The sequence below is a fragment of the Nelumbo nucifera genome, chromosome 8 (assembly GCF_055504915.1).
Source record: "Nelumbo nucifera cultivar China Antique chromosome 8, China Antique-T2T, whole genome shotgun sequence".
NCBI classification, from domain to species: Eukaryota; Viridiplantae; Streptophyta; class Magnoliopsida; order Proteales; family Nelumbonaceae; genus Nelumbo; species Nelumbo nucifera.
Genome location: NC_142656.1, coordinates 56,959,165 through 56,981,756, shown reverse-complemented (window position 1 = coordinate 56,981,756; position 22,592 = coordinate 56,959,165). Strand labels below are relative to the sequence as shown.

At 38.6% G+C, this 22,592-nt stretch overlaps 1 protein-coding gene across 1 annotated transcript; it reads right to left on the bottom strand.

Moving 5' to 3' along the window:
- Positions 1–2,960: 2,960 nt before the first annotated feature.
- Positions 2,961–22,380, bottom strand: LOC104590292 (folate synthesis bifunctional protein, mitochondrial-like). Its single transcript, XM_088893849.1, has 5 exons — positions 22,297–22,380; positions 18,186–18,223; positions 15,310–15,387; positions 14,604–14,686; positions 2,961–4,721 (listed from the first exon to the last, which is right to left on the bottom strand). The coding sequence occupies exons 1-5, from the start codon at positions 22,378–22,380 to the stop codon at positions 3,250–3,252; spliced, it is 1,755 nt and encodes a 584-aa protein (XP_088749975.1). The 3' UTR covers positions 2,961–3,249.
- Between the last annotated feature and the right edge of the window lie 212 nt (positions 22,381–22,592).

The following is a 22,592-nucleotide window of genomic DNA, read 5'->3' as shown; positions in this document are numbered from 1 at the left end:
CTCCAATAGCCAAGATGAACTCTATTAGGATTCTTCTTTCATTGGCAGCAAATCTTGACTGGGAACTTCACCAATTGGACATCAAAAATACTTTCTTGAATGGTGACTTGGAAGAGAAAGTGTATATGACCCAACCTCTAGGTTTTTGTGCCAAAGGCAGTGAACATAAAGTGTGCAGGTTAAAAAAAATCTTTATATGGGTAAAAACAATCACCTCGGGCCTGGTTTAGTAAATTCCACTTAGCAATTCAATAGATGGGGTTCAAACAATGCTAATCAGATCACACTCTATTTGTGAAAAAAGGTGAAGGGAAAATTGCAACTCTAATTGTATATGTGGATGACATAGTGATCACAGGAGATTGAGAAGTTGAAATACAGAGATAAAAAAAATTCTTAGCCACTCAATTTGAGATGAAAGATCTAAGCCCCTTACGTTATTTCCTTGGAATTGAAGTTGCCCGCTCTCACAAGGGCATCTTTATTTCTCAACGGAAATATGTACTAGATCTACTAGAAGATACAGGCAATTTTGGGGTAAAACCAATTGACTCACCAATTGAATCTAATCATCAGCTGGGAGACAGTCAGGGAGAATTTTTGAAAGATGTGAAAAAGTTCCAGGGACTTGTAAGGAGACTCTTGTATTTGTCTATGACCAGGCCTGATATTGCTTATGCAGTGGGTGTCCTTAATCAGTTCATGCACAATCCTAGGACAACTCACTTTGAAGCTACAGAAAGGATCCTTAGATACCTCAAGTAGTTTCCTGGAGCTGGTTTGTTGTTCCAAAAACATGGACACTTAAAGGTGGAAGTATATACTGATACCGATTGGGCAGGGGCAGTTGATAACCAAAAGTCTACCAGTGGGTATTGTACCTTTGTAGGAGGAAACCAGGTCACGCGAAGAAGTAAAAAACAAAGTGTAGTGGCTAGATCTAATGCTGAAGCAGAATATAAAACGATGTCTCATGGGGTTGCTGAAATCATGTGGATAAGAAATCTATTAGGTGAACTGGGTTTTACAGTGAACAACCCTATGTCACTCTACTATGACAATAAAGCTGCCATCAATATTGTTGCTAATCCAGTCCTACATGATAAGACGAAACACATTGAAGTGGACAAGCATTTTATTAGAGAGAAACTTGTAAATGAAGAAGTGTGTACTCCATATGTCAACTCAGAAGAACAACTTGCAGATATCTTCACCAAAGGTCTTCATCATGTGCGGCACAATGATTTGTATGACAAGTTGGGCATGATTGACATCTATGCTCCAACTTGAGGGGGAGTGTTGAAATAATTTAGTTATTTATGTTAGGGTCTGTTTGGCTAGTTAAAACCTTTTTTTTATTTTCTGTTATTGTACTTCACTTACAACAGGGGCACAAGTGTCTTTTCCCTTCTTATTTCTGTCACCCTTTATAATATAATAGAAGCTGGCGCCGCCAGTACTGTTCCATTGCTCCAAACCTTTTCTTCTTCCTTTCTTCCTTCTTCTCTTCTCTCTTCTTCCCTTCTCTTCTCTTCTTCTTCATTTTTCAATCGGATTTATGGCCAAGAGTCCTCAAAAGCATCCATGGTATTTTGGTTTTCTGTTGTCGGAATGATGGAGAACCCTGTCTCCACTGAGAAAACAAGGTGACAAATTTTCGATAATGTAAAAATTCAATCATTCCCCATGGGCAAATATATTTATCTACAGAAGAAGATAAATATTTTCCATGCATACAAGTATTGACATAGTACGTAGACACATTCGAAGAAAAGGCACAGCTATCTCGAGTGCTTGGGCAACTTAGTCAATAATAAGCAAATCAAAAAAAGGGCTGCCAGGCTTTTGAAAAAAATGCATTGGTTGAAGTAATCATTGTTCACAATTTCCTCTAAACACAGTAAAAAGTCCCTATTTCCTATGGGGCAAAACAAAAGCATTATGGAATATAAAAAATCCAAAATTTCTCTCAATAGTTCCCTAGTGTTTAAAAAACTGGTAAATCAATGAAATTTTCAGTTTGTCATGTGAAAATATTTCCAAATTCTGACAAAATATCAGGGAAAGCTCACCAGTTTTCCAAAAGGCCCAAAACCAATTGGAAATAATCATGAGACATAGAAAATTCTCAAATTTTTGCATAAAATTAAGAGAAAAGGCATTTGGCTTTATTGATTTCACTATTGAATCAACAACTTTACTTAGGTTTTCAGACTGTAAAGATATATCTAAAATTTTTAATTAAATAATTAATTAAAAAACTAGTCAACTCTTTATAATAATCACAAACTAATATAAATTATAGTAATACTTGTTTTATCTTAATTCAAGAAGTAAATAAAGTTGCAAAAACAATAAAGAATGGAAAAATAAAATGTAAGAGTCAGGATATAGTAGAGAAAATGTAGAAGAGCAAAGAGAAAGATTGGTGAAAGATTATCATATCTGGGCAGTTGCCCTTTCATTCATATATTTATAGTTAGTCATTGCAAAATAGAAAATGATAAGTTTGCCCTGGCCTCCAGCCCTCAATAGTAATATACTAATATTTGATAAGGTGTCAGAATTTATGACAGTAATAAAACACTATTCTTCTGAACTGCAAATATTCCGAAAGAATTAAATTCCCAATTTCAGCTTAAATATGGTTATGAAAATATTTATTGCATTAGTTACACTTAATCAAAGAAGCAAGATGCAAAATATACATGTGAAAGTTTCCATGGTTAAGTAAATTATAAGCCAAATGTGCTCCCATTAAAATAACAATACGAGTATTTAGCACAATTTAGACTTGAGAAATTAAAACGTTGCACACCTCTAATGGTTTTGAAAATGGACAAGAAGTCCTTTTAAACAAATTCAAGAACCATCCAGGACTTCTAAGCAATTGAATGTGACAGAATAATTTAAACTGGATTTATGAATAATGAAATGATGGTACAGCTACAACATGATACAAAAAAAATTAAAAGAGAAAGAAACCAAGCTGCAATTTTTTCCTTTTCCTATTTCAGGTTCAGTGAATTATCAAAGGTAATGCCAAATGCACCTTTGTCTACATTGAATCAACATATTTTACATCTCTTCTAGCTTTGGTTTCTACATGCCATCAAAACCAAGGCTATCTCATTAACAAAGGATTGGATGACAATGGGTGGTAGGTACATAATCTTAGTAAAGATTGATGGTAAACAGATAGAGATGGTGGCAGCTCGCCTAGCTCAATAAACCAACATTAGAAAATATTTACATCATGTGTGGGCCCCTTTTTTGCTTCAACAAGGCATCGCAGAGCCTTGCAGCATCCAAGTTATCCCTAACATTATGTACTCTTATAATGTTTGCACCAGCCAAAATCCCAGCAGTGACAGCAGCAACAGTTGCAGGGTCTCTCTCAGAGGCATCTGGGCGATTGCAAATCTCACCTAAAAACCTCTTTCTGGAAGGTCCAATTAAGATAGGAGCATGAGAAACGGCCAAACTCTTCATCGCAATCTCTCCTCGAATGGTTGGTAGACCCATGAGAATTTCCAAATTGTGTTCAGTTTTCTTTGAGAATCCAATTCCAGGGTCAATAATAATCCTCCAAGCTGGCACACCTGACAACTCTGCTTCTCTAGCCTGCATATATAACTCAGAAGCAACCTGCTTACATAGGTCTTCGTAATGTAGATTTTCACTATTCTGCATGGTACATGGATCCCCTCTCATATGCATTACAACATAAGGAACCCCAAGAATTGCAGCAACGTTAAGCATGCTGGAGTCTAACTTCCCACCAGATACATCATTGATAATATGAGCACCTTTGCTGATTGCTTCAGATGCAACTTTTGAATAAAAAGTATCCACAGATAATAACTTCCCTTCTATCTCTGGTATTTCCAGAACAGCTTCTAGGACAGGTACTAATCTATCTAGTTCTTCTTCTACTGAAATCCTAGAAGCAAATGGACGTGTGGATTGGGCACCAATATCAATAATATCTGCCCCTTCTGAGATCATCAAGCGAACCTGAGAAACTGCTGTCTCTACAGACTGAAACTTTCCTCCATCACTGAAACTATCCGGAGTCAGGTTGAGAACACCCATGACATGGGTTTTCTTTGACCAGTCCCACAACTGATTTCCAATAGGTAAAACCCGCCTCAGTCCTTCCTTTCCAATGAGGGAGTCACCACCAAGTTTCTTCCATAATTCAAAAAGCCCTCCAGTTTGTTTTGAAAAAGAATGCCAGCTCGCAACCATATCACTATCTATGGCAGAACCCAGTAGATCTATTAGTGGGGCCACTACAAAGGGTCTTTCCCAAATTCTTTCATGTGGAACATTAAGAACCTCAGAAATGATATTGAACTTCCCATAGAACAACATATCTAAGTCAATTGGTCTTGGGCCATACCTTATTCCATCAACTCGACCCATATCTTTCTCAATTTTCTTAAGCACACTCAACAGCTCATGGGGCCCCAGTTTTGTTATGCCTCTAACTGCAGAATTGAGAAAGAGGGGCTGATCGGTCACATATGCAGGCTCTGTTTCATATAAACACCCATGTCTTGTGATCTGAATCCCTGACATCTTCATCAACCGTATAGCTTCATTAAAATTATGAAGTCTATCACCCACATTGCTTCCCAAGGCGATTACTACTTCTTCCTCTGGAGTATGGACTTCCACTGCAGCATCTGAGGAGAAATGGAGAAAAGGAGATATTGCTGCAAAGGAGGAAATAAAGATGTTAGCAGAATAGCTTGGAGATCTCTTTTTCTGCTTTCTAATATTGTTTTATTTCAATATTTCTACAAATTGTCAATGGTCTTCTGCATCTTACGTTATCATGCAGTAAAATCCATAGACAAAGCATTGGAGAAAAAACTCCATTTCACATGCCTCACCATTGATGGGTCCCATCTGCAGATATCCTATACCAAAATCTGCAACCTTCAGATGATTCATGACTGTACCATCTATTAATATGGAACCCAGCAACTGGTGTGTCCTGTACATCTGAATGATTGCTTCATAAGTGATTTGCAATCAGTAAAATGGCCCCTTGCAATCAAGTAGACTTGCTGCCAAAAATTCTACATTATATCCTCAGTGTTAATAAAATGATATATAGATGACAACTTTCCAGGGTCTAGGTGTCTAATACATCACACTTTACATTAAGAAACACCAAATCATTAAAATAGAATGAAGATTACCCATACAACACTTGGTGATTCCTTTAAACCCATGTTTAATGGGATTTATTTGCTTGAAAACATGCATGCTGCTAGTGGTTCTCTATGTCCTGAAACAAAAGTAATAGTTGTTTAAGATTCAAAATTTACTCAGTGCTGCTACTTGCGCTTTGGAAATAATGCATTTAACTCAAACCTTATAAAATTGTTCTGATATGATTATAACAACTATTAAAAATTATGTAATACCCAGCGTGAGGATGCAAAGAACAAAGGGCTTACACCTTTATTCACAGACACAGATGGGTTCCTTAAAAACTGCACCACTTTCCAGAAAATCAGAGATAATAGCAACATATTTAAGCAAAACATGGAGACTTTGGGTGTTTTAGATTCTATTAGTAAGATGAGTGTGAGCATTGGAAGATGACTCACATGGGCTGGAAATGGAGTCACCACCCATCATTTGAAAGAATTTGAGGTGATGGGACCTCCGAGAATGATTTTTAAAAACATTTTGGTCCGATAGTGACTCCAAAGCCCAAGGCACCGGCTACACCAGTCCGGGTAAGACTCATATGGGAGAGGGAAGGGGTTAGGCACCCCTCTCCCGGGTCCAATAGGTGGGACCCACATGGAGTTCCAAAGAAAACAAATTAAAAGTGTCTCCCTCAACAAAACCGAAGTAAATGTAGAGAGATAAAACCACTTGAGAAATACGAGTTTCTAATGGTACCCAAAGAGAGATTGTTCACTATAAAATAAAATAAAATTCAAGTCCAACCTTAAAGAAATTCCTTTGAACTTAAAGAAATTCCTCTCCTAAATAATAACTTCACTTGGTCCAACCTTCAATCTAGGCCATTTTGCTCTAAGTTGGACAGATTTTTGTTCTCAACAGATTGGGAGGAACATTGGGGTAATCTAACTTCTAGAGCTCTTCCAAGACTTACTTCAGACCACTGGCCTATAGTGTTGGTTAAGGAAGAAATGAGAGGAGATGGTCCTACCCTATTCAGGTTTGAAAATATGTGGTTGGCTCATCGGGGTTTTATTAAGACAGTCATAGAGTGGTGGGAGCAAGCTAATCCGGCAGTTGAATGGAAGGGAATGAGGTTCCACAAGAAACTCCAATACTTAAAATCACAATTAAAGGAGTGGAATAGGCTAGAGTTTGGAAGAATAGAAGAGAGAAAACAAGTGTTGATGGAGCAGATTGAGGATTTGGACATGATGGAAGAGAGAGGCTCCTTTGGAGAGGAAGAAAGGAAGTTGAGATGGGTGTTGAGGAGGCAGATGGAGGACATCCTGATTAAGGAGGAAATCAGCTGGAGACAGAAATCCAGGTGTAAGTGGCTCAAGGAGGGAGACAGAAACACTAGGTTCTTCCATTCAGTGGCAAATGGGAGGAGAAAGAAGAATTTCATCTCTAGTTTGGAAGTTGAAGGAGAAGTGTTGTCCCACCAAGTAGAAATTGCAGAGGCTCTAGTTAACCACTTCAAATCTATTTTTAGAAGACCTCTGAACGGAAGAGTGTGGTTGGAGGGATTGGATTGGCCGACTCTAAGTGCAGAGAAGAGAGAATGGTTAGAAAGGACTTTTGATCTGGAGGAGATAAAGGAAGCAGTATTCTCAATGGATAGGACAAAAACTCCGAGTCCAGATGGCTTCGCAATGGCCTTTTACCAGGATTGTTGGGATATACTAGAGAATGATCTTAGATCAGTTTTTGAGGAGTTCCATAGAAGGGGAATAATAAATCCGGTTCTGAACTCAACTTTCATTGCTTTGGTCCCAAAGAAGAAGGAGGCTTCTCAACCAAAGGATTTTAGACCTATCAGTTTGGTTACTAGCTTGTACAAAATTATTGCTAAAGTGTTGTCTCTTAGGATGAAGAAGGTGCTTCCCTCTATTAATGCACCCAACCAAGGTGCCTTTGTGGAAGGAAAACAGATCACCGATCAGATTCTCATTGCAAATGAGAGCTTTGAGAGCTTTAGGAAGTCAAAGAAGAAGGGTGTGGTCTGTAAATTGGACTTGGAGAAGGCTTATAACTTGGTTGATTAGTCTTTCTTGTTGGAGGTTTTGAGGAGCTTTGGTTTTGGAGGTAGATGGTGTAAGTGGATTTGGGGTTGTGTCAGGACTTGTCACTATTCTATCCTAGTAAACGGCACTGTGGTTAACTTCTTTCCTACATTGAGAAGCCTAAGACAAGGAGATCCTCTTTCCCCTTTTCTTTTCACCCTGATTGCTGATGTTTTTGGGAGATTGATCCACAGAGCTGACTCGAGGAATCTGATAAGAGGGTGGAGAGTAGGAAGGGAGGAGGTTCTGTTAACACATCTACAGTTTGCAAATGACACAATTCTGTTTTGTGAAGGAGAAAACATTAATTGGATCCGGAATCTAAAGTTGGCAATACATCTCTTTGAACAGATTTCTAACCTCAAGGTGAACTTTGATAAGAGTTGTGTGGTGGGAGTGGTGGATGTAAGGGACCTAAGGGAATATGCAGGGGAGCTAGGATGTGCAATCTCGGACTGACCCTTGACATACTTGGGCCTCCCTTTAGGAGACAATCTTAAGAATGTAAGCTTCTGGAATCCGGTAGTGGAGAGGTTTGAGAAGAGGTTGGCAGCTTGGAAGAGAAATTATCTTTCTCTAGGTGGGAGAGCCACTCTTATTAGGTCTACCCTAGCTAACCTACCTGTCTACTATTTTTCAATGTTTAAGATACCCTCAAAAGTTTAGTTTTTTTGTGGGAGCCCGGAGAGGAGAAGAGAGATCATAGGGTGAGTTGGGATGTGGTTACTAGGTGTAAAAAACTAGGTCTTGGGATTGATAACTTCAAGAAAAGGAATATGGCTCTGCTAGGGAAATGGTTGTAGAGGTTTTCAGTGGAAAGGGATAAATTGTAGACTGAGATTGTGACTAGCATACATGGGATGGAAGACAATGGTTGGGATCCTGGAATCTTGGCAAGGGCCACAGCTGCTTCTCCTTGGAAATCCATTCACAATCTGCTTCCCGTCTTCTCCCCTTGGATAAGGTATGGTCTAAACTCTAGTAACCGAATAAAATTCTGGGAACAACTTTGGATTGGGGATTCTCCTCTGAAGGACCAGTTTCCTTCATTGTATGCTCTATCAGATTTGAAAAATGAACCTATTCCTCTTTTTTGGTTCCTTCAGACTCCACTTCTGGCTTTGGTGGAACCTAGGCCTACGTAGGGCAATTAGGGATACAGACTTTGATAGCTTGGTATCTTTGCTTGCCTCCTCCCTTGAGAATGTTTTCCTAAATCCTACTAACGAAGACACTAGATTTTGGACTCCTTCTAGCTCTGGTATTTTTCTTGTGCCTCGCTTTTTGAAACCCTAACTCAGCCTCCTGTCCCCTTTGGGTTGTCCTTTCCTGCTAAAGAAATTTGGAGCAGGCATATTCCTCCTCGGGTTGGCTTTTTTTGTTGGGAAATTTTCTTGGAAAGAATTAACACATTTGACTTACTTCAGAGAAAGAGACCCAACTATTGTCTGCTTCCTAATAGATGTGCTCTTTGTAAAGCCGATCGGGAATCCGACTACCACCTCTTGGTCTCTTGTAAGGTTGCTAAAACTGTTTGGGAGAGGGTTTTCTCCCACTTTGGGTGTTCTTAGATTCTTCCGGAGAGTGTCCAAAGGTTGTTCTCTCCTTCTTTCTTCAGATGGCCTAAGAAGCGAGGGAAGACTATGTGGAGGAGTATTAGGGCAGCAGTGTGCTGGTCATTGTGGGAAGAAAGAAATTCACGTAAAGAACCCCGGAAGAACTGTTAGACCTAATCCTTTTAAGGACTGCCCACTGGCTGAAATCTTTGGAGTTGCTCTCAGACTTTCCTGTGGACGACTTGCTAAGAAACTGGAAAGAGATTGCTTCCACTGCTAGATGCAAGAGGACTCTTTGTCCCTCTTGGTCCCCTCCCCCCCTCGGGTTTCATTAAGCTGAACTTTGACGGCAAAGGAATCCAGGACCCTCTAGGATTGGAAGTGTTTTCAGGAATGAGGAAGGGGTTGTTATTGCTCTATTTTCTGGCCCTATTGGAGAAGGTGACTCTCTTAGGGCTGAGATCTTTGCAGCGCTTGAAGGAATTCGAAGAGCAAAGGAGTTAAATGTCAGCCGATTGATCCTGATAGGTGATTCGAAGGTGGTGGTTAACTAGTTGAAGAAAGAGGACAGTGGTTTGTGGAACTTTAACAATGAAAAGAAGCAGTTCTTATGGATGTGTAGGGACATCAACATCCAATACAGCTGGGTGAAGAGGAGTGCCAACTCATTTGTGGATGGGTTGGCCAAGCAAGGAGTGAATACGGAATCTATTTTTTGGGCTAGTTTTTAATTTTTTCTCTATGTATTCTCTTTGTATTCTGTATTTGGGGAGCTAAGATAATTTATCTCCCCTCTTGTATACATTCTCCCTCTTTTCTCTTAATTTAATGAAGTTGGTGTTATTGAACAAAATAAAATAAAATAAAATTCAAGTACGGTGATGAGACATAACTACAGGTGTGATCACCAAGTGGCCTAAGATAGATAATAAAGCAAAACAAAACAAAGAAAATTCATGTAATAAAAACTAATGTCACTAAGTGAAGCTAAATCATTAGCATAGAAGAGTGAGCAAACCAAACAGACAAGGAAACTAAGTGACAGCCTAACACATCAGAAATGTCCAATTGTCTAACATATCAGAAATGTTCACTTTTCAAAACAACTCCTCGATACACTAAGGGATTCAAATCTTGATCTGAAGTCACAATTACCCCTTTTACATTAATGAAAAATAAGGCTACGTTTGTTTGAGGTATAAAAGCAAATTTACACCGAAGGAAAGAGCACCATCTGGTTTGATGAGAGTGTAATATGGGAGACAGTTGTTGTCCCCATTTACACTGATCACGTTTGGGGTTGGGGGATCAAGGTAAATTAAATGTTTCGCTTTTGCGGGTGTTTGGATAACACCCTATCGAGGTAAAACTCCACCCATAATAACAACACCCAAGTGATGGACGGGTCAATTGACACCTCTACCTTGGACGATTCAGCTGGGCAACCTGAATCATTGTCTTCCTTACTCACCAGAGAAACAACAGCACTCTTAGCTCTATTATAAACCAAAGATCAAATTCCAGCTAATTCAGTGGCATGGATGTTGAACCTCTGTATAACACCCACTGAATTAGCTGACAGGTTCCTCTGCAGTCATACAGTTTTGGGGTCTCCAAAACTGATACTCTATTTGTTTTTGTCCAACCTATGTCAGCTAATTCAGTGGTGTCATACAGAGGAACCTGTCACAATCCTACAAATCATAAACTTCTACCAATGTGACTATGATCCTAATTTATCAATTTCGTATATGCAAAAGTACTACACTAAAATAAAGTTTTTTTTACATATTTTACATTTCAAATGCAAATTCGTCCTCCACCATTGGTGAATCCCATGAGCACGTTTAAAATCTGATGATGGACTCTGGTTGATGGTCAAATTGGCTGATGGAAGAAGGTGCAGTGTCTCTGCTTCCTTCCCAATTACATGCATGAATAGGCCCCCAATAGAGTTTTGAGTGGTCAGTTTCTTAATGCTTCCAGCTTCAATCTCCTCCATCTTTTTTTCTATGCTCAAAGTACTGAACATACTCAAAACAGATGTCATCTGCAGGATTCACAAACAGATATGGGACCCATGTAGAACTGTAGACTTTTTCTTCTAAGATGTAATAGATCATTTATTTTCTTCAGATAGAATCATCTTCCAGAAGTTTGCACATGAAAGAATGTACTCAACCTTGGCATAGCATGATTAATGATTGACTATTAACCAATAAAAAGTAGGATTCTAATATAGCCTAAAAGCATTATAGCTATAATACAAAAAACGTTTCAATGAAACATGCTTCCATATACTTCATTTTCGATGTTCTGTAATGATTTATAGATATTATTTAATAAACTAAACTGGAAAGAGAAGAAACTGCTATGTTCTAGTAACTAGTTTAAGTATTACAGTATGCATTGAGTTAAACTGTAGAGAAAAAAAAAAGGAGAATTTAAGTAGCTTTTACACCAAATCAATCTGTACTATATCAGTTATATTTCATTTGCATTCTATTTTATTTTTTGTATTTGTTATTGAGTCCCTCATAGGGACTCATTTGACTTTTACATATTTAACATTAATAGTATCATTAATTCCTATTTTCATATTCACACCTATATCCTGCCTTGTCCAATATGTATACTAGGGATAAAATGAAGGTCAGATTATCATAGGTTCATCATCAGGACTAAAAAAAGGAAATCTTGACTATAATAAAAGATTTAGTCTCCTGATTAGTGGCAAGAATGCATGGACTGGAACACTGGAGACAGCAAATCCTTGTAGGAAATGGATAATGGATGAGATATGGTTGAAAAGTTGTAACAATGTTTTTTGATCTAGTTAAGCCAATGTCATATCTATAGAAGTCAATTTGGAAGTTGAAGGATGGAGAAGAAAATAAGTCCCTATCATGTAGCATGCATAGGAGATTAGGGATGAAGATTGGCTCTAGATGTATTAGTGAGTTTGAGGAGGAAGTATGGCATGATATCCTGCTCCCAAATACATGGTTAATGATGGTTGTATAAAGACTTGTAGCATGTAATAGCTCACCTCCTTATTTATCAAAAAATAAAAAAGAGACTTGCAGCATATATAGAAATACTATACAATTCATAATGGAGGAAAGAGAAGTGCCCACCTCTTAACTAAGTGGATTCCTATGCAAGAATTTGCATTCTGACCCTTGTAAGAAGATGAGTGATCATGTGAAAGTGTCTGATTAGGTGTTTCAAAGTCAAAGGAACATTTCAATGAAAGGAAGGGATTGACTAGAAAATCTGAGAAATTCAGTTTGTCCAATATAAACAGTTTGAAACTCAACAGCCTTCTCACTCAATAGGGTGTGGTCTTTTTAAGTTTGGGTTGTAATGTGGGGATATGCAGGTTGTTGCTCTGGCATTGATCAAATGGAGAAATAATCTCTAGATTGACTTAAAAATGCTCATAGGAGGCATGACCTCCCAACCCTTAGTTCGCATGTGTCAGGATGCACTAGTGCTTATTCCATGCTATCAGTCGTACAAAAGCTCCATGCTATCAGTCGTACAAAAGCACAGGAGGCACCTGGCACAAAGTAAAAGTTGTGGTGTAGCTTTCATAGTTTTAATATTCATTGATTCAGCTTGTGGATTGTCCGATCCAAATTGAGCCAGCCAAGGACCTGGCATGATTGGCTCCTAGAAAGCTTGACTTCAACCGGAAACGTGTCCCAATGGATTGCAAAATTGGCTGATTAAATAGGTAAATTAGTCCTTAAAAGCTCAGCTCAATGATTAAGGAAATTAAAAAAAAAAACATATATTACTCTTCAGTCTTCACTATGACAACATTTGGGATTGTTACTTTTCCTATTTCAGTGCCATTTTGCAAGAGCTATATGGATGGGGTTGCAGATTGGCATCAACACCAAAGATGTGAGTCAAAAAACTCAACCATGAAGTAGTTGATGAATGACAAGAACACAAATTGAAAGATTGGCCCAAAGTCCAAACATGAGGAGGATGTCATGATGCAGAGATTCACTATTGCAATAAGGCTGTTTTGGGACTCTTGGAACAAAGTGATTCATGAAAATAAACATCCAAATCCCAAAGTTCCCAATGCAGTGCACTTACCAAAAGTTCCAGGGTTCAGTGCTTAATTATGTCAATGGTCCTACACTTCTTGCTTGGTGTTAATACTTCTCCTATATATATATAACTTCTGGTCCAACTGTTTATGCAGATTAAAGATGGACCAAAAGCTCCTACTTATCTAACTAGAAATGGGTTTGCTTCCCTATTAGTGACCATTTATTAAGATATGTTTATTTTTCAAAATTCCACGCCAAGCTGAGGAGGATTTAGGCTTCTGGTTTGAAAAGCAATAGCCCATGAGAAGATACTTCTTCCCAACTCTAACCCACAAGACAAACTAGACCATAACAAAATCTAATTGTACCAACTAGCTAGACTAGGGTGGCCCAAACACCAAAGCACTATGACTTTGGGGAAAAGATCAGATTTAACAAATCAGGGTGGGGGGGACTTCACAGACGAAGTTACTCCCTTGTCTCCAACTCAGACCTTCTGTATGGAAGTGGGTGCCATAACAACCAGGCTAAAAGAGGACCATCATAAAGGCCTGAGATCAAACACCAAACACCAGAAACCAGAAACAAAGTGAGAGTAGGCTTTCATTATTTTAGCACAAGATGAATGGATTTCTTTTTTCTTTATTTCCCTCCTCTCACTCTACAACAGTATAGGATGTAATTAGCTTTCACAATTTCACAATGTGCTAGCTTGAGCACAAAACAAAAGATTATTTTACATCACTAAACATGACAATTCTTCTCCAATTCATCAACCATTCTCTCCAATTTCACAATTAGCTCTCCAATTTCACAAACATGACAATTAGCTCTCCAACCATTCTCTCCAATTCATCAACCTCTCTCTCTCTCTCTCTCTCTCGAGAACAAATCCAACTAACCCTTGCATCTTTTATGTACAATTGATCAACTGAAAGCTCATCCCAACAGCAAAGAGCAGTAATGGTCTGCTGAATCGATTGTATTTACTGCGTCCAAAGCCCAAAGAAATGAAAAAAAAATGATTGAAGTAATCTTAATGGGAATAAACTCTGTATGTGTGTTTGTGTATGTCAGTAGGAAATTAACAAGTCATTTTAGTAGATCAAGTTCAAGGCTAAGTCAAACCAATTAGCACCATAGACCTCAAACTCTTTGTTGGTCCTCCCTAACCTAGTTTAATTTGCTTCAAGAGTAAAATCTCTGTTCTATTCTTGATCCTATGCCATCTAAAATTAGTGGACTACTAAAATTATAAAAAAAAAAGGAACTTTGGGTTCATTAACTCGGGCTTGCTACCAGTTATGCAGAAATTAAAACAGGTTTGAGGTCAGTTTTGCTGCTTTGATTCAATACGATTTTAAAAATTCATATGAGAGAATTCACCTTATTCATCTTTTTCAGACCCTATTAAAACTTGAACAAGAAACTGGATGTTCTGTAGATATATGGGAAGACAAACATGTTTTATGCTTGGACTTTAGCTCACCAAAAGCTATAATTATAAAGTACATATCTAGATTCCAGGAAGCAACACTCTATCCTGTTCTGTAAATTGTTCAGATTAGAAACAAACTTCCAATCCTATCCTAGCTTAGTAAAACAAACAAGAAAATCATACAAAATTTAAAAATGAAAACCCATACATAGAACTTGGCAGTACACCAATTTCAGAAAAGAGGGTAAATCTGGCATTATACCTGTAACAAGGTGAAGCTGATCGGTAATACGGTTGGAAGTGGGATGAGAGCAGTAAACCAAGGTCGATATCTTTGCTAGCAATCTACAAGAGAAGAAATAATGCAAATAAAAAAACAGATGTATACAAGGAAATATCATCCACTCATCTCTTTGGAGTTCCAAATATCAAAGTGAGCTTTCTAGCTAGGGAATAAAATTTGATCAATCAAATGATCGAACTAAACTTTCTGGTATCTAAAATGAGAGATAGTGAAGACAAAACCAAATTTATGAATCCTTAGAAACAGGATGGTAACCTGGTTTTAAGCTTCTACCTATCATTTTGTAGATAATGGAAGAAAATGTGGGAAGATTAATGCCAATCCCAAGTCTAGGATAAAAACCTACCAAGTTTTGCTGTGGTGATTGAGTATCATTCAAATTCAGTAACCATATCATATTGACAGTCATAAATATGACAAAAATCAGAATAAAATCTGGTTTGTTGAATCTTAAAAAGTTTATATATTAACAGAGGAATAATGATAAAAAATAAGATGATTAACAGGTTGTTATGGTCATTTTGTTACCAGAAGAATAATGAACATTGAGCTAATGGAACAAACAGAGGAATAATGAAAAAAAAAAGACAGGGATAATTGAAAAAAAAAAAAATTAATGGAACAATCAAAGAGCTAATGGAGCAAGAGCTTGAATGCCGGTTACCCTTGCAGCGGTGAAGACAATAAGCTTAAACGTTGCAACAGTGAAACATCGAGCTTGAACAATGGGAGCTCTTGGCGGCTGAGAGGAGGTACAAGTACAGGCGAATTTAGCTTGGTGGAGATGAGAACTGGAAAAAATATAAAGCAACTGAAACCAAAAAATGTGAGAAAACACCATTATGAGATCAAAGGATGATGAGAAATGAAACCATGTAACTAGATCGGAAAAATGGTGCAGATCTGAGGCATCTGTTCCTCAGATTGGAAAAAATGGTGGAACAGTGATACCTATGTTGTTGCTGAGAGGAGGTGCGAGCAGTGAGTTGTCATTCCTCATATCCGCTCCTCAGATCGGTAAAAATGGTGGAAACACCCTAATTGACCATTGCAATGGCTAAGAGGAGGTGCGAGCAGTGAGTTGTCATTCCTCAGATCCGCTCCTCAGATCGGAAAAAATGGTGGAAATGCCCTAATCAACCGTTGCAGTGGCTGAGAGGAGGTGCAAGCATCACCTTTAAAACCAACAGAGAAGACGACGGAGTTTTACATCGACTTTATCGGTGGGAACTTTCCACCGATTTTTTATGTAAAATTCACCCTAAGCAGAGTTTTACGCCTATTTATGGTGTAAAAGAACGCCTAAAACAAACATGCACAAATTCGAACCGGGGGTAAGTGAAAGTCGTCAAACAACAACATACCTGATTCTTGTTACATGGCTAATCACGTTCAGCTAAGTCTAATAGTAATATAAGGAAAGAGGTAAACCATTACCCTTTATTGCACTAGAACCAAGAAAGAAGAAAAACAGCTTGACCTTCACTACATTGACCGAATAAAATGATTATTGGATGGGTATCGTATTCTAAGAGGAGATCAAAATTAAGCCATTAACCTTAACTATCTTTAGAGTTACCTGAGAAGATGCAAACTGAAGAATTAATTTATTCCAATCGAAGAACTTTTACAAATCCAATCTATTCACTGATAAGCAGCAAAATAGACGCATTAAAGAGGTAATCAGCCTATTCAACTACAGAGGAAAGCGAAGGATACAACCCCTGGTTACTTAACCGATTTTTGAACATTTCACATTATCAGAAAATATTAACGCACAGGACACGGGGAGCAACACACTAGAGATCTAGAGAAGAGAAAATTCATAAAAAACCAACTAAAACATCAGTTCACCATCGATCCTAGTTTAACTTTCAACACAGAACAAAATGATAACCAAATTGAACAGAGCTGATACTAACGACTGTATGACAAGCGGTAAGGAAATAAACAATGACAATGAACGTTAATTACAGCTAAAAAAAGAAAACGAAGAAACCTTATAAACTGAACAAACGTAACACTCCACACTTAATCAACTGATAGAACCTAATGATTTAAACAAGAAAATCGAGAAAACGGAAGGGTCCAGTGAGTTTTGGGGATTCTACAGGAGCTGGTTCGGTGAGATTTCACCAACAGCTCTGGTAGTCTCCCCTTCCTCTTCTTTGGATCTAAATCAACCCTCAGCAGCCTAATAAAGCAGAGCAATCAAAGCACTAAACAGAGTAAAAAAAAAGGGAGAGAAAAGAAGAACTAAAGAACGAACGAAGTATGAGTATACCTTCTATATTTCGGCCTGAACTTAATCGATGTACAGGGGAGATTTGAGCTTGTCGCAACTCTGGGTGTCTAAATGAAAATGACGAAATGGATCTCGTCTGGGATGGTTGGCGGGAGCAATACGAGCTTCTCAGTTCCTATTTCGCCGAGAGGGACGTCGCACCTAGGTCAGTGTCAATGGCAGTGTGGCGCGTCGCTGCTGTTGCATCTCAGTTTCGCCAGCAAAAGTGGAAAGCGGAAGGGCAAGGTTCAGAGAGGGAGATGGGAAAAGAAAGAGGGAGGGGGAGGAAGCAATAACGGTTAGAGGATGAGAGGGAATGGGGGGAAGTTCTCGTAAACGCCGCTGCCTCTGTTCTCATCTAGAGGTTGATGATGATGATTGATGAACAGTAACCCCTCTTCTCAGATAATATCGAGTTCAAATCTGCCCCCCACCGCCTGGCGCCCCAAAAACGTCTCACACAATGGGAGACCGCCAGCTGTCCTCCCACACACACACTCTCCCCTCGGCGCATGCAGAGTTAACGGAACGGCCGTTATTTCTGAACCAGCGCCCAAAACCAAACTCTCGACCTGGACCTGTGCAACCTTGCACTCCTCCGATCCGATCGTCTCCAGTGCCGATGACCATTGCGGCAGAAACACCGAAGGTATGAATCCGTCCCTCTCATCTCATCTCTCTTATAATTTACTTTTTTTTCGATTCAAAACAAAGGAGAGGTTTCACCCACCACCGACCATCTCCAGCAACAGTATATAGGTGTGCGGTTTTTGTTCCCTTCCATCTACTCTATTTTTTTTTTACATTTGCATTTTCCCCAAACTGTTACACTGATATATGTTGCCGATTTTTTTCTTCTTACTCATCATATAAAACATGAAAATGGTAGCTTTCATTGCCTTAACTTTTTTATTAATAAAGAAGACATGATATTTTCACTCTTTAGAGTTGAGAATCCAAAGTCCAAAGATTTGCGTTAAACTGAAGGTTGGTTTTGGCATCCTTGTTGTACTTAGCGACGGTAAACTGCCAGATCTCTTGGACATTTGGGTCATTCACATCTTGAATTGGTTCCCAGTCGCCGAGTAGCATGGCGGAAACTCCGTTGTCGAAGAGAAAGAAGGAAACCAAGAGGGGAATCAGGAAGAGAAGAAGAGACTGGATTTTCATTCTCTGCTTTATGGGTTGGGGAAATACATAGAACAGGTTGGGGGAATGCAAATAAAAAAGCTGAGGATGAAGAGGAAAAAACGCACCTGTATAATGGTCGGGTGGTCGCAGGTGATCCTTCTTCCTGTGTTTTGTATTGAAAAAAATAAATTAAAAAATAAAGGATGTGAGAGGGAGATGAGACGAAAGGATGTGAGAGGGTGAGAGGGAGACGAGTTCGTACCTACGGTGTATCTGCCGGAACGGTCATCGACACTGGAGACGATAGGACCGGAGGAGTGCAAGGTTGCACAGGTCCAGGTCGAGAGTTTGGTTTTGGGCGCTGATTGGGAACTAACGGCCGTTCCGTTAACTCCACACGCGCTGAGGGGAGAGTGTGTGGGAGGACAGCTGGCGGCCTCCCATTGTGTGAGACGTTGTTGGGGCGCAAGGAAGTGGGGGGCAGATTTGAACTCGACAAAATCTGAAGTAGCGGAGGGGCCCACGTTGCAGTGGCTTGCAAAAGCTAAAGAAAAAATAAATTTGACAAGGTAGGTAAAAAGATTTATTTAAAATAAGTAGAAATTTTTGGATAATAATATATTTAATTAAATAAAATAAAACAAAATAATAAATAAATAAAATTTTCAATTTTAAAGTCAATTTAATATAAATAAATCAACTTTGTCGTTAAATAAAGAATACAAATATTTTTTTTTCAATTTCCTAACTAGGCTTTGGATTTTATACGAGGGTCGAGCTTGGGCTCAAGATAGGGCCATCATATGTTCCATTGATATAAAGGCAAAGCTTAGTGTGGCTTATGAATAGATTTAATCTCAACCCTAGGGCGAAGACAGGGGGACCCCAATGAGCCATGGCCCCCCTCCGGTCCAACAAATCCTCACTCCTCATGTATATTTTCCCACTCTTCCACTCTCCCCCCCCCCCCAAATGGCCATCCATATTTATCCCCCTACCCCCCAATCCACTTAGATTTTGGCACCCCCTCAACTCCTTTCCAATAGCTCTGCCCTTGCCCCAATACAGACTTAACCTATTAATAGCCCTAAATTGAGAGAAAGAGAAATAATTTATCAATAAAATAAATTATTAACTAATTGAATAATTTAGTAAATTAAATAAATAAAAATTTATGGATAATAATTTACTTAATTTTGTAAAATAAATTAATCAAATATTTATTGTAATAAAATAAATAAGAAACTATTCATTTTTTATTGGGACATGACTGGTCCAAGTTATCTAGAACCAAATCCGACCTATTGACAACCCTAAATATTGGGTGCATGTTGAATTAAATAAATAAAATTTATGGATAATAATATACTTAATTTAATAAAATAAAATAATAATTAAATAATTAAATTTTTCACTTTTGAAGTCAAATTAATATAAATAAATCATTTTTGTTGTTAAATAAAGAATACAAATCTTTTTTCTCAATTTCTTGGTCGAGCTACGGGCTTTATATGGGGTCAAGCTTGGGCTCAAGATCTAGGCCCGATGGTTCGATCATGCTCAAACTTGGACTTGAATATATGTTCGATTGATATACAGGCAAAGGTCACATCCCAACATGACCTGTGAATAGATTTAATCCCAACCCAGGGGTGGAGCTAAGGGGACCTAGGAAGCCATTGCCCACATTCCAATTACAAATTGGAATGTTTGTCTTATATGTGGTAATCACGTAATTTTCGAAGAACATAGAGGCAATTACAAGTCAATCACATAAGGGGGTTTGTCTTTATGTGGCATTCTTGTAATTTCTAAGGAAAAAAAGCAAAAGTTACTGATAGATTTCATTTCTTGCATCCTCACGCTTTCCTTTGTACACATTTCATCTTAATATATTTATATAGATATAAATAGCCCATGAGATTATGCACCAAAGCCAAGGGTGGGTATATGGCAATCAAGTTAGACATGAGTAGGGCCTATGATAGGGTGGAATGGGTGTTTCTAAAATCCACTATGGAAAAAATGGGTTTTGGTAGTAAATGGGTCTCTTGGGTTATGACCTGTATGTCAATTGTGTCATATGATATCAAGTCTTGGTAAATGGCTCCCCCTCAAGAAGAAATTTTCCTCAAAGAGTTTAAGGCAAAGTGATCCCATATCACCTTACCTCTTTTTGCTTTGCTCTGATGTCCTATCAGCCATCTTAAGCAAAAGAAAAAAAAAGGCTAGAAAGTATTGAGGATAACCTTACTACCATGTCATCAGGAGCTGCCATGTCATCAGATAGATCTCCATCTACAGATAGATCTCCCTCTACAGATGTAACTCTATCCAGATTGAGATAGAACTCAACTAACTAGATAGACCCTATCAGATAGAGTTTAAATCTATGATAAACTCTATTTGATAGAGTTCAAAATTATCTGATTCTCTCCATCTATTGTTGTACCCAAACTGTACTTCTTAATCTATAAATACACAAGGTTCGAATGGTTCATTAATTTTCATTGAACCATTTTCCATATATTTGGTCTTTCTATTTTCTTTCTTTAACTTGGTATCGGAGTTAGTTCTCATTGCTTCTTTCAATAGCTCAACAGGAGGAGAGATCAACAACTTAGGGTCGTTGACACCACCATCTGCAACAGGCACGCCAGGTTCAATTCCAAATGTCTCTCACTATCTCCCTATCAAGTTGAATAGCGACAACTACCTGCTATGGTGAGCACAGCTTCTTCCCATTCTCCGTACTCACAAACTCATGGGTAACATAGAAGGGAAGACTCTTGCTCCTCTTAAAGAAATTGATGATCCTGAGGATCCATTAAGGAAGACTATCAATCCAGCATTCGATCACTGGTATCAACTGGATCAACTAGTACTCAGTTGGGTTGTTTCTTCACTTACTGAGGGTATCCTAGCTCAGGTCGTAGGTATGTCCTCATCCTCTGAAGTTTGGAATGCGTTGGAGTCCTTTGCTTCCCACTCACGTTCCAAAGTCTTGCAATTGAAGAGACAACTCTAGAGTATCAAGAAATGTACTCTTTCTATTTTTGAATACATACAGAAGGCCAAAAGTATTGCTGACAACCTTTATGTTGTTTTTGAACCTATCTCTCGACAAGATCTTGTTATGTGTATTTTGAGCAGACTTGGATTTGAATATGAGTCCATTATTATTGCTATTGCTAATAGACCTGATTTGATAGACTGAGGATTGCTGATGTTGTTGGTCAATTAATCATGAGTCTTGGCTCAAAGAAAATAGAGGCGGTCGTGGGAACCAAAATGATGGTTTCAAAAGAGGTCGTGGACCTAGCAATATTGTCTGTCAGTTGTGCAACATTCCTGGCCATGGTGTTTGGAAGTGTAGACGCAGGTTTGATATCTCCTATCTTGGTCTAGATCGACAACCTACTTAAAATCCCACACCATATCCAACTGCTGCTTTTCACACTGGTTCTTCATCACAGTTTGATCCGGCCTGGTATTCGGACTCTGGAGCCACGCACCACATCACATCCGATCTGGACAATTTGTAGATTTGATCAGACTATGGAGGGTCTGACCAGGTGAAAGTTGGTAATGGTGCAGGTTTGGAAATTAAGAATATTGGTTCTTTTGTCATTTCTCATGATAAAAATAAATTTTTATCATGATATTTATCATGTTCCCTCTATTACAAAGAACCTATTTTCTGCCAGCAAATTTATCAAAGATAACAATGTTGTCTTTGAATTTCATCATTTGTATTTTCTCTTGAAGGATCATATGGGGAGAGTTCTACTCTGCGGGCCTAATAAAGGTGAACTCTATCAGTTTCCCACTTTAGCATCCATTCCTTCATCTTCCGATAGTACTGCATTTTTTGGTGAGAAAGCATCAGTTCGAATTTGGCATCATTGACTTAGGCATGCTTCAATTAAAGCAGTTCGACAAGTGTTGTCTCAATTCGGTCTTCCTTATCATGGTTTGTTTGATATTTCAGTTTGTCATGCTTGTCAGTTAGGAAAAAGTCATCGTCTACCCCTCCCTAGTTCATTATCGTCTTACATTAGTCCTTTAAAACTTATTTATTCAGATGTATGGGGACCAGCCCAGTTGAGTCAAATGATGGTTTTAAATATTATGTGTTATTTGTTGATGCTTTTTCTAAATTTTCTTGGATTTTTCCTTTACGCCGTAAATCTGATGTGTTTGAGAGGAGGGGAATACCAGAGACTTTCACAATACCTTGACTCTCAAGGCATCGGACACCGTCTTGCTTGTCCGCACACTCATGAGCAAAATGGCACGATTGAAAGGAAGCACTGCCATGTGATAGAGTCCACCCTCGCCTTACTGGCCACCGGCTCTTCCCCCAGAATTTTTGGTCTGATGCAGCCGAAACTGCAGTTTTTTTAATCAACCACGTTCCTTTTCAGACTCTTCAAGGCAAGACACCATATGAACTTTTATTTCAACGCACACCAGATTATTCTCTGCTTCGCACCTTTGGTTATGCATGTTATCCGTTTCTTCGTCCGTAC

Coding starts and splice junctions, on each gene's coding strand:
- LOC104590292 (XM_088893849.1), bottom strand. CDS start 22,380: ATGGCAGTGCTTCCTTTCAATCGTGCCATTTTGCTCATGAGTGTGCGG. Junction 18,224..22,296: donor CCGATGCCTTGAGAGTCAAG/GTATTGTGAAAG, acceptor TACAAAACACAG/GAAGAAGGATCACCTGCGAC. Junction 4,722..14,603: donor TCAGCTTCACCTTGTTACAG/GTATAATGCCAG, acceptor CCTCCTTTGCAG/CAATATCTCCTTTTCTCCAT.